The 12,771-nt window shown below is 37.9% G+C and overlaps 1 protein-coding gene across 1 annotated transcript in view; it reads left to right on the plus strand.

Moving 5' to 3' along the window:
• The window catches only part of LOC140511089 (scavenger receptor cysteine-rich domain-containing protein DMBT1-like), a 244,342-nt gene that overhangs the window by 66,147 nt on the left and 165,424 nt on the right, over nucleotides 1-12,771 (plus strand). The window contains 6 exon segments of the mRNA XM_072620114.1: nucleotides 350-667; nucleotides 3,596-3,628; nucleotides 5,843-5,996; nucleotides 9,230-9,447; nucleotides 10,866-11,183; nucleotides 11,867-11,908. Of these exon segments, the coding sequence (XP_072476215.1) occupies nucleotides 350-667; nucleotides 3,596-3,628; nucleotides 5,843-5,996; nucleotides 9,230-9,447; nucleotides 10,866-11,183; nucleotides 11,867-11,908 (1,083 nt within the window).

Genomic DNA, 12,771 nt, shown 5'->3' on the forward strand with positions numbered 1-12,771 from the left:
ATCAGGTACTAGCCCATTTGGCCCAGCTAAGACAACTATTACTTCTCACCTCCGGGATTGAGCTCTTCAAGGCACAGGTTACTAGGATCATCACATTGAGAGTTGGAAGGGACTTTAGAGATCAAATATAATCCCCTCATTTTAAGACAGGGAAGCCATGCCCAGAAGAGTAAGATAACTAACTTTCCCAAGACAAAAAAAGTAAATGACGTTGGAAAGATTTAAATCAAGGTCTTTTCTTTCCACATCCAGTCCTTTTCCCATTGTATCACATAGACAATCCTTGTTCCTAGAACAAAGTAGACATCATATGTTCCATAGGTTCACAATGAATATTTTTTGTCTTTAGAAGACTGGCCAGAACTGCGACTGGTGGGTGGTTCAGGGCGATGTGCAGGACGAGTGGAAGTCTATTATCAAGAGGTATGGGGCACAGTGTGTGATGACCTGTGGGATCTAAATGAGGCTGAGGTGGTATGCAGGCAGCTGGGGTGCGGACAGGCTGTGTCAGCCCCTGGAGAAGCACACTTCGGCCCAGGCTCAGGAAACATCCTCTTGGACAACATGCAGTGTGCTGGGACTGAAGGCTATCTAGGCCAATGCTCCCATTCTGGATGGTCCAACCACAACTGTGGTCATCATGAAGATGCTGGTGTCATCTGTTCAGGTATTTGTTACTTTGTTAGGAAATCAATTTCTAAAGTTTCACTCAAATGCCATGGTGTTTAAAAGATAAAGGGACCCTAACTACAATAAACTCCATCCCCTTCCACCCTGCCCATTCATCTTTCTCTAACTGAGCTGCTGAATATCTCCAGAATAGAAGATTTTTATCATATTGCCCCAAGCACAACTAACGAAGAAATAATGTCCCCATTACTGCCCTCCAGAATTAATTCTAGCTTCTCCTTCACTTTGTATTTGCTTTTTTTGATGGCATTTCATTTCTCTATACAAGCAGATTCAAGAAACTTCACTACGACAACTCCAGGTATGTCAAACAGTATATCAAGTTCTTAAATCACATCTGTCTGGCTTCTGAACTCTCCTAGTCTTTTGGGCTCCTCTTATTACACTTTCACATCTTACCTTGTGTTTATTAATAGTCACTTACGTACATGTCTTACTGCCCTCACTAGTTGTAAGTTAAGGAAGGGAAAATGTCTTATTCATTTTTGTATGCCCAGCAACTAACCCAGTGACTTGTATGTAGTAAACATTCCATAAATCTATATCTATAATGAAATATTCAACCAACAAACATATACGTATGTACATCTACATGTACATATATCATATACATGCATATAACACTGGACTATACTTAGCCCAGTGAAATGTTCAACCAACAAATATATGCATATATGTATATGTGTACTTACATAAGTATACATAACGTATACTTACCATTGTTTAGTTGTTTTTCAGTCATGTCTGACCCCCATTTGGAATTTTCTTGACAAAGATCCTGGAGTGATTTTCCATTTCTTTCTACAACTCATTTTACAGATGAGGAAACTGAGGCAAAGAGGGTTAAATAACTTGCCTAGGATCACACAACTAGTAAATTTCTGCGACCAGATTTGAATTCTGGAAGATGAGTCCTCCCGACTCCAGGCAGGCTTGGTACTCTATCTACTGCACCACCTATCTGCTCCAGTGTATGTGTATACATACTGCAAATATTGGCAATGTACACACACATACACACACAAGTATATGTATTGGTTGGTTGAACATTTCATGGAGCTAAGTGTCAGTCAAGAAAGAACGATCGATATGGTTTGGTCAAATATAAGGAATTAATTGTAGTAACATTACTGAAAGAGAAACCTGGTATTAACAAGAAATGACAAAGTTGATTTTATTTTTTATAAGTGCTGTTTCATGGATTTTAAAATCAGCAAAGGCATATCCAGGAGTTAGTAGAGGAAAAGCAGTATTTCACATAGCCTAGGACCTCTAGCATGGCTTAGCTTCCTCTGATTCATATGATCTCCATCCTATACCAGCATGTAATAATCAGTCTTCTATGGGGAAACAACAAGATGCAATATCCTACCCTAATAATACTGCCCTCCACCTTCAGTCCTCACTACCCCTAACTACCCCTAACTGGACCCCAGTGCAGTGACTTCCCCGACAGTACCTTATAGTCCAGGTTGGAAGTGAGAGCAAAATGAGTTTGGGGAGAATAATTCAAGAAAGAGATGGGTTACGAGCAAATTTTTGTTCACTGTTCTTTAAAGTTTGAGAAACAAAATTTCTAGTCTCATTACAAAATCAGTTACCAAATCTTTTTTTTACTTTCAAATCTCAGAAAGATAGATATATAGATGATAGATAGACACATACATAGACAGGTAGACAGAGAGGAATATATAGGTATATCCCATTCTCTCCATTCATACAGCCAGCACCCTAGTTCAGGCCCTTGGCATGTCCTTGAACTTATTCTATATATGTTTTTCAAACACAGAAGGATAAATTAAAGAGGTGGATTTAAAGTGAAGGAACAAACTTAAAAGAACAATCATTTAGCACTTCCTGACCTTCTTGTAGCTACACTAAGAACATTAGCTCTGCCACACGGGACTATTAGCATTTTATTTATCTGTAAACCTACATATGTTAAGTCAAGTAAATAAACATTTGTTAAGCACCTACTATGTGCCAGGTACTGGCTAAGAACTGGAGATACAAAGAAAAGAAAAGGATAGCCCCTGCTTTCAAGGAGTATATGGTCTAATGGAGAAGACATTACAAATCATGTGCAAACAAGTTATATCCAATATCCATATACAGAGTAGCTGGGCATGGAGGCATACATCTGTAATCCTTAGGAGAGGCATATGCTGATGGATTGTTTGAGCTTGGGATTTCTGGAATTAGTAGGGCTAAAGATGATTGGACATCCATGCCAAGTTCAGCAACATATAGTAAGAATCCAGGAATGGAGGTGACCAGATTGTTTAAGAAGACAAAAACTGACCCAAGTCAAAATCTGAGCAAGTCAAAGCTTCCATGATGATCAGCAGTAGGATGAGGTCATGAGTAAATATTGTACTTCCATCCAGGGCAAGAGAAGGAGATCCAACGCAAAAAAAAAGATACAGGATAAATTGGAGAAAATCACAGAAGGAAGGCACTAACGTTAAGGGTGATAGCAAAGCCTTCTTGTAGAAGGCAGAATTTTAGCTGGGATTGGAAGGAAGCCAATAAAGCAAAATATGGAGATGAGGGAGAGAATTCCAGTCATGGAAATGCCCAGAGCTGTTCTGCATGAAAAACAACAAAGGCCAGAGTCATTATTTTGCACAGTATATAGAGGTGAGGAAGGTATAAGAAGAATGGAAAGTTAGGAAGGGGACAAGTTACAAAAAGTTTAAAAAGCCAAATAAAAGATTTTATATTTGTTCTTAAAGATAGCCAATAGAGTTGAATGAATGAGGACTGAGAGTGAGGTGAGGGCAGTGGCATGGTCAGATCTACCCTTTAGGAAGACCATCTTGATTGATGTGAGTAGAAAATGAACTGAAGTGGCTTTGTGGGTTTGTTTATTTTCCCTTATTCATTGACTTACTTCTCTTTCTAGGTTCTTCAGAAGTTCCCAGAAATTCCACAGAAGGTATATCTTTGTTTTTCATCTAAAATTTCAGAATGATGTAATTCAGATGACCTTGATGGTAAAAGAGATATAAATAACCCACCCACAGTGCTCTAGATTTTTGAATATGTCTTCAGACCCCTCTCAGGTGGAAGAGTCTTGGGGCAATCCATACAGTGAAGGAAGAATTATAATTGTTAAGAGAAAGGATAGTGAGGTCACCTAGGATTTTGTTGCCAACCAGCATGATGGTCGATGGCTCAGGATAAGGCCAGAGGAAAAAAAATCTCAATTATACCCTCACTGTATCTATCCATCAAGATCCATTCTAAATACCATCTCCTTTGGAAGGCCTACTTTGATATTTCCCAGGTATAAGTGAGTTTTAGTTCCCACAAGACTTCATAAACACCTTGTTCTTGTTCCTTTGGTAGATTTATCATATTCCATTTTGTTCTTCATTTCTAGAGTTCCTTTCACTTTTCTCCATGAAGTTCTATTCCCTACTAATCTCAGCTCCATGGTTCAGCCATTATCCTTAGTCTCCAGGAGATGGCACTTGTTCCTTTCCCAGGGAAGCACCTGGCTAACCACTGGACCATAGAAGAACATTGAAAGTGTGTTTAGCTGATAAATAGCCTCTGTTTTTGGAGGATTCATACAATTCCAGAACCCACACAAAAGCCGTTTCTTAGAGGAATTTAAATCATCTTTCCATTCATTTATCTATTCTTTATTTTAGCCTTTTCCTCCAATCCCATGTAATCTTATTGCCATTTTCATTTACTTTTAATAAGCACTTACATAGTATATATTCTGTTTGATTAGTATTTTCTGCTGAGTCCAAGGTTTACAGAACAAATCTTTTTTATTAAGGGGGTTTGTTCTGTGAAGTTTGGATTCAGTCAAAGGGTCATACCTGAGGACCTAGAGGGCCACATGTGGCCTTGAGGCCTCAGGTTCCCCACCCTTGGTCTATGGACTCAGGAGGAATGCCTGAATTCCTCATTCTCCTTTCTTAGTTGTGTCTTCAGCCATGGTGTTTCCTTTTGCCAATTACCTGAGGTTACTTCCTGAAGCATCTAGACTAGGTGAAAGTGAGGAGATCTAACATCACCTGTTCCAGAAGTTTCTAATAACAGATCTGCCTTATCCTACCTATCTAATCAGAAATGACTTAAACGGGGACTAAGTCAAGTTCAGTTAACAAACATTTATTAAGCACTTACTATGTGCCTGGCAATCTACTAAGAACTGGAGATACAAATACAAACAAAAAGGAAGTTCCTGACTTCAAAGAGCATATAGTCTAACAGCAGAAGACCACACATTAAGGGAAACTGAAATGGAATGAGGGAGGTAACTTCATGGATGAATGGGGGCAAAGTCCAGAGAATGAAAGATGACTGGTCTGGGACCTTCCTGAAAATAAGGTTCTAGATGGAACTAATGGGAGAAGGGGGCTTGAAGGACAAAGGGATAAAACAGCTGCCTCAGTGGTGGGAAGAAGTCTGGAGGATGGTGGCAAAGTCTAGAGAGCGAAGAAGCATGGCCATTCTGGGCCCTTCCAAAAATGGAGGTCTTATCTATTTCTACAAAACCCATACTGTCTAGCACAGTGACATTTATTAAGCTGGTACTTAATACATATTTGTTGAACTAATTTTTCTATAAATCAAGGGTTTTTAGGAAGGGATCTGTGAACTTTTGCTTTGTTTTGTTTTGTTTGACCACTGATTTTCAATAAATCAATTTTCTTGTAATCCTATCTATTTTATTTTTTGCATTTAAAAACATCATCCTGATGATGATGGGGGTTCCTGGAACAAAAAAGGCTAATAAACCCTGTTATAATGCTGACTCTTTCAATCAAAGAAGGGGGAAGAAATTGCCTGGGGTACCAGTCTACAGGGGTCATTAACCAAGTGTAGATGAATCAGATGAAACTAAAATATTAAATCTCCTCCAGCTGAGGTAGCTTAACTATGCTACAAAGAGTAAGAGTTAAAAGGCATCATACTGCTACTGTCACATCTTTCAAGGATTCAAAGTCAGCACTTTCTCTCTCTCTTTTTTTTTTTTTTGCCTCCAAGCTGATTTAGTCAGTTGTAAAGACCCATCTTAAAACTCCCTTGGAAGAAGAGAACTCTAAGTGCAAAATTTTCATGAGTCAATGAGTGGTTTGGATTCTGTGGAAGTAAATATTCATTGCTGCATTTCTTTTGTTTGTTTTAGGAAGAATTAATTCTTGTGGTGGTGTCATTTCAAGTCTTTCTGGATCATTTTCTAGTCCACAGTATCCTGGAAATTACCCTACCGACATATACTGTGTCTGGGAGATACACGTAGATAAGAAATTCCATATTGAGCTCATGATTCCAAATTTGAAGTAAGTAAATGATATAAATTGTTTCATAAATCTGTAGAAAGTTAAAGATGGGAAAGACCCAAGAAATAATCAATTCTAATGTCTTCATTTTACAGAAAAGGAAACTGAGGCCTAGAATAAGGAAATAACTTGTATAAGGTCATTCACATCGAGCTAATAAGTTGCAGAGCCACAACCAGACAAGATTTTCTAACTCCTGTCAGTGTTCAGTCTTTACATTGTTTTATTAGTAATTAAAAAGCATTTATTATACACCTATCTCACTTCTTACCTGCTCCATGGACCCTTCCCTTATCAACCCCAGTTGGGGTAATCCTATCCTCAAAATTTCCTGAGTACTTACTGCCTACTGCCTGTACCTCCTAGTTGGCATAGCCTTTTACCACCTAGTATTCTCACTTTTAAATGTGTTTATATCAGTTTCCCAACTACCCTGCAAACTCTTTAAGGTCAATAATTCTTTCTTCTACCTGACTCTAAAAACAGAACTTTAAAATCATCTTTAGCTAATAATCATAAAACTAAGGTTAGATTTTTAATTCATAATTTTGACAAAGATATTTTCTTTTATTAAGAGAATATTTAGGCAGAAAAAATAAAACTATAAAACTTCATAGTATTATCAATATTGAAGTTTTGTTTTAGCATCCAAAAGAATCCATTCAATTTAAATAAATTTGACCCAAACATAAGTGATTCATCCTTCTAACATCTTTCATTTAGAAAGTTGTCCCCTACAGTTTCTCCTTTGAATGATCTTATATTGTGTCCCATCTTTTCTTTTATTTAGGCTTTCTTCCTATCTATCAATCAAGTATTTATGAAGTAAATAAATGTGCTTAATGTCACCATTCAAGTCACTAAGGAAACAGATAAAAAGAATCATACACTTCCTACCACCAGGGAGTTTTCATTCTAATGAATGAGAGAACAAGTATATACAAAAATAAGTGCAGCATAGTATAAATCAGATAAAGTCAAATCCATATAAAGTAGTTAAATACATTTTAAGGGAGCAAGGGCACTAGTATTGGGGGTAGGTAAGGTGGTGCAGTGAATACAGCACTAGACCTAGGGTCAGGAAGACCTGATTTCATATCTGGCCTCAGGCACTTACTAGCTGTGTGACCGTAGCCAAGTCACTTACCCTCATCTGCCTCAGTTTCCTCATCTGTAAAATGGGATTAAGAATAGCACCTAAATAGCAGAGTTGTTGTGAGAATAAAATGATATAGCATTTGTAAAGCACTTTGCAAACCTTAAAAGCTCTCTATAAATGCTGCTGCTGCTGCTGATAGCAATGGTAGTGATGAAGATGGTGCTTAAACTGTACCTTAAAGGAAGAGATTACTAAATGAGGCAGGGGTGGAGAGGGAGTATATTCCAAAGACCATGGAAGATGTGGTTTTTTATGTGAGGAATACAGAGAAGTTTACCTAGATCACAGAGTTCAAAAGGAAAATATATGGACATATAAATATCCAGTGAACTTGAAGATGTAAGTTGGAGCCAGATTGTATAGGCTTTAAAAGAGAGAAGATTTTTTTTTATTTTAGTATATAAGAAATAAGAACACAACCAATTGAGATTAGTTGAGTAGGGGAATCACATCATCAGAGCCATACTTAAGGAAAGTTATTTTGACAACTGTGTTTGGATAGACTGGAGCAGGAAGAGATTTGAGGTGGGGAAACCAATTAGGAGAGTATTGCAATGATCTAGATGAAGAGAGAGGGAGCCTGAACTGAGGTGATAATCATCGTCTTTCACTTCTGAACTTGTCTATTACCGTTAAAAGCACTACCATCCTGTTGATCGCCCAGGCAGGCAGCCTAGTGTCCTCCTCAACTCCTCCATCTCTCTCATGCCCTCATAGCCAATCTGTTGGCAAGACTTGTCCATTTCACTTTCATAGCATCTCTTCTCTATGTCCTCCTTTCTCCTCTGACACTTCCGCCACCCTCTGGTATCTCCCCACTCCCATCCATTCTCCTCTCAGCTGTCAAAACAATCTTCCTGAAGTGAAGATCTGGTTCGTTCTCTCCCTCTCCCTCTCTCTCTTTTTCTCTCTTTCTGTCTCTCTCTCTCTCTGTCTCTCTCTCTCTGTCTCTCTCTCTCTGTCTCTCTCTCTCTGTCTCTCTCTGTCTCTCTATCTGTCTCTCTGTCTCTCTTTCTCACACACACACACACACACACACACACACACACACACATACACATGTATGCACCACACCACATCCCTATTCAATAAACTACAATGCTAATAACTATTGCTTCCAGGATCACATAAAAAATCCTCTATCTGAAATTTAAAGCCCTTCGTAACCTGCCCTACCCCTATTCACCATTCCATTCTTCTTATACCTTACATCTCTCCCCACCCCACTCTGAGATCCAGCGGCATTGGTCTCTGTACTGCTCCTTCAACAAAGCACTTCATTTTTCTACTGCCAAATGCAGAATCTTAGAATGATCTGGCATCTCATCTCCTACAGTGATTTGGACGTGGGTGGTATCTAGTGAGCCACTGATTTGGAATGTGTCCCCTAATATGTAAAAATTGTGCACACTAACCATTTGAGAACCCAGCCTAGAAAGCTAAGTTCCATCTCTTACATCAATATTTTTTTTAAAAAGAGATGAGAAAAGAAGTTATACCTTATTCCTTCTTATTTCTATCAGAACAAAATTACATCTTATCCCATATGAAGATATCCCACAAGATAATCAATCTTTATTTTCACTTTCAAAACCCATCTTTCTGACAACTACCAATTCTTTCAAAATGATTTCCTCAAGAGCAACTACCACATTGCAAATGAGTTCCATCTCTTTTCCTCCTGCTGTCATTTTAATTTCAATACCCAATTATTTGCCCTATAGAAAGTTTGAGAATACTATTGTAAAATATTGTGTAGTGCACATTATTATTCCTTTATCATGTTAAGTGTGACTGGTAAATGGTGTAGCTGGTGATAAAGTTATGCTCTGAAAGCTTTTGATTTATTTTAATAATGTAACTATGATCATTGGGCAAAGAAAGTGAAAGACCCTGAACACAAAAGGATTTTTTAAAAGGTGGCTAGTGCCATATATCTTAAAGTATGACTTTAAATTCAAACCAAATCTTTCTTCAAATAATCTGGAGTGTTTTTGTCTACGTTGTTTCTTTGCTTTAAATCTGGAAGGTTTGTACAAGATGGGTCTGACTAGTCCTTTGTTTACCTCCTCAGATTGGAAGACATCTATGGCTGTCCTTACGATTTCATTGAAATATTTGATGGGCCCCAAGTAGCCTCTCTGTCCTTGGGGAGATTCTGTTCATCTGTACCACTCACACTTGTCTCTTCTTCAAACATCATGACAGTTGTGTTCAGAAGCGACTCTATGATCACAAGCACAGGCTTTTATGCGATGTACAATGCTGTTAGGCAAAATGAACAGGAACCAGGTAAATAATTTAAATTGGGTCCTTTGTTTTTAAAAGAAAAGTCCTCAGTTTTCCAGAACCCCTCATTTAAATCCAGTCTGATCTAACAGCCTCCTTATCAGTGAAACTTAGAGATTTATTCTCAAATAGCACCTTGTCTTTATTTCTACTCACCAACAAAGGTAATGTTGAAGGTTGACACAGGCCACTTGGGTAAGTAAGTCTTTGTGACCTGAAGGATATGAATGGTTACCCACCTCGTTTCCTGAGGAAAATGCCATTTGTGCCAAATCCTCCCGTAGTTCCAAGTCTGCAACATGTGAAGAGCCATGTCAATGCTCTTCCAAGTGATGAGTCTTGGAAACTTATCTCCTCCATTAGTAAAAATCCACATTCTCCCAGCAACTCAACTACATCCTGGTTGATATCCAGCTAGATCCATATTTATGGTCAATAAAAGCAGACAAATCAAAAGCTTTTCTGATTTAGGTGAGCCATCACACTTAAAAATGGACACAGAGGAAGCAAGAACCAGTGTTTGCATTCCTATTAAACTGTGAGCAGAATGGAACATTAAGCATACTTTTAGTCAGTTGAAGTGGTATACAGGTATCTATTGGAGTACCATTGGTTCTTTCAGGCCATTAGGGTATCATTTTGTAAGTTACTGCTTTAGAAGCATGGGAAGCATGTTTAGAAATATTCTAATACACCAATGGATCCATAATCTTGTTAGCGTTATTCCCCAGGGGATTCAGATGGCAAACCGTCCATGCCTGCCCATCCTGCATAACTCTCATGCAAATCATCCTATAAATTCATCACAGGAGATCCATCCAGTGTTCTGGTGGGTTTCCTTACAAGCATTTATAAATACATAACTTAATGTCATCTATGTATTTCACCAAAGGCAAGAATAAGTCCAGGTTTATGTAACTAGCATGGATCAAGTTAGAATGGAAAACAGGTAGTTCATTTTACTCGCTGAGTCCATTTTACTGCTGCTCAGTAGGTAATGAAGTATTTTAAGGAGCTTCCACTGAGCAATACAACCATTTATATTGACCAGAATAAATATGGAAATCAAAGATTTTATTCTTTGAACCATATTTCTCCTCCATCTCTACTGCCTAATATTTGGTGAATGAATGAATACAAATTAAACTGGAATCTTTCAGTTATGAGAGATAAATACTTGTTGAAAGAATAAGGATACCAATTATTAAGTGACTAAAACAACCCCTGAAACAACAACTAACAATAAATATACCTCTATAGGAGTATTGAGTTACAATCATGTTCCAGTATTTTGGAAAATCATTTTAAAATGGGAAGATACTCAAGATCCTTTGTGTTACACTGATCTTTTTATTGTATTAAGTAATTTATTCCTTACTCAAGATCCCAAAAATTTACAGTTTAAATTCTTCTGCGTTTAGATAAAGGACCAGAACTGCGCCTTGTTGGTGGTTCTGGGAGATGTGCAGGAAGAGTGGAGATTCATTACCAGGGAATCTGGGGCACAGTGTGTGATGACTTATGGGATCTGAATGAAGGAGAAGTGGTATGCAGGCAACTCAAGTGTGGAAAAGCCATTTCAGCTCCTGGGAAAGCTCATTTTGGACCAGGTTCAGGAACCATTCTCTTGGATAATATACAATGTGCAGGAAATGAGAACTATCTTGGACAGTGTGCCCACTCTGACTGGTTTCAGCACAACTGTGGTCACCATGAAGATGCTGGAGTCATCTGTTCAGGTATACAGTCTTATTTCAAAATTCCAGACCCTAGTATTTAAATTGTATGCATCTTACTGATTGCTGCAAACTATAACCACAGAAAACAACAAGAGACCAGTGGTCCATGGGGGAGTGAGGGGGAAAAATCTAAGATGTATGAAAGTGACTGTAGAACACTGAAAACAAACAAAATAATTTTTAAAAAGAGAACAGTGGTTCAGGAGATGTTTCCATCTTGGTGAGGGGAAAAAGACAGCCATCTCACAGGAAAACTGGACTGTAACCATAAAATTCAGTTGTTCCTATTTACAGAAATAATTCTATTTAATGACAATAGTTACGTATGATGTAGCCTACCATTTGTATATTTTTTTCATTTGCTATAGCCATGCTGTGAGGTGATTATTTTTCATCTAAGTGAGTAAATTGAGGTTCAGAGTAGTTAACTGATTTGATCATCTAAGATGTTATTTGAACTCATAATTTTCTGATTTCAGGTCCTACACACTACCTGCTAGGCTATGGAGCTCTAGTTGCCTACTGCGGTTTAAGACTTAGGACTTGGTAACACAAATGTTAATGCTCAACAGATACTAAGTCCAGTTCTTATAAGCATGGCCAATATAGCAAAAGTTTATTAGTTTTTAAAGGGCAAATGAAACTTTCCTTAATTTTTTTTGTTTTCTTTTCTACATAAATAGATGCTGAAAATTTGCTTCCAGGTGTGACTCCTATACCTCCAGGTATGCCAAGAGCTCTTTAAGAGCCCTAGATATCCTCAGCAACAACAAACATTTTTTAAATGCCTACTGTGTGCAGAGCACTAAGTTAGGCATTAGGGAGTGAGTACCTATCTATTATGTTTTTTTTGAGAAATGTTGATTCTATAACAAGAATCACTTAAGTATGCTTCCCTTGAATTTTAGATGGGACTATAGAACCAATGTAATTCTCACCTATCAAGGAAATATCCAAGCCACTATAGCACCAGTAAACCTTGGAACATAGCAGAAATCAGTCAGGATTGACTTCTGTGAGAATCCTTTGACAAAGTCTCCTTACTGGTTTGAATCATTTATAAGTCAAGAGTAGAACTTTTTCTACTGAGAAAACATTAAAGGCATCAAAACATTGAAATCAATAGTAACAAGGATTCTGGCTTGCCTTTCAGTGCATTTTTTAAAAAATTGTAAACTTTTCTTGTTGTTCTTTTTCTTTCTCCAGTTCTCCCAGAAACTATGCCTAAAAGTAATTCTTTCCTGTTGAAAATCTGTCACTTTCCTATAATGTTATTAGTTGAACCCACTATTTCTAGAATCCTTAAAAATAGGGTAGATTCAGTTAGCAATTATGAGGGCAAAGGAGTGAGTAAATTAAATGTCCCTAAAATAATTTCCCTTGCATCCCCCCTGCTGTAAAAATCTAAGTTTGATGGGCAGGTAGGGGATGATTTTACATGACTGGAGGTGGGGAGGAGAAGTAAGGGAGAGGAATAATACCATGTGGGATTGGTCTGCTAGGGCTGAGGATTTAGAACACTAACTGTGGAGCAGAAGACAGTTAGCATGATGCCATACATGCTATCTCATTTCATGAGCATGTGTAG

This window comes from Notamacropus eugenii, chromosome 1 (assembly GCF_028372415.1).
Source record: "Notamacropus eugenii isolate mMacEug1 chromosome 1, mMacEug1.pri_v2, whole genome shotgun sequence".
NCBI lineage: Eukaryota > Metazoa > Chordata > Mammalia > Diprotodontia > Macropodidae > Notamacropus > Notamacropus eugenii.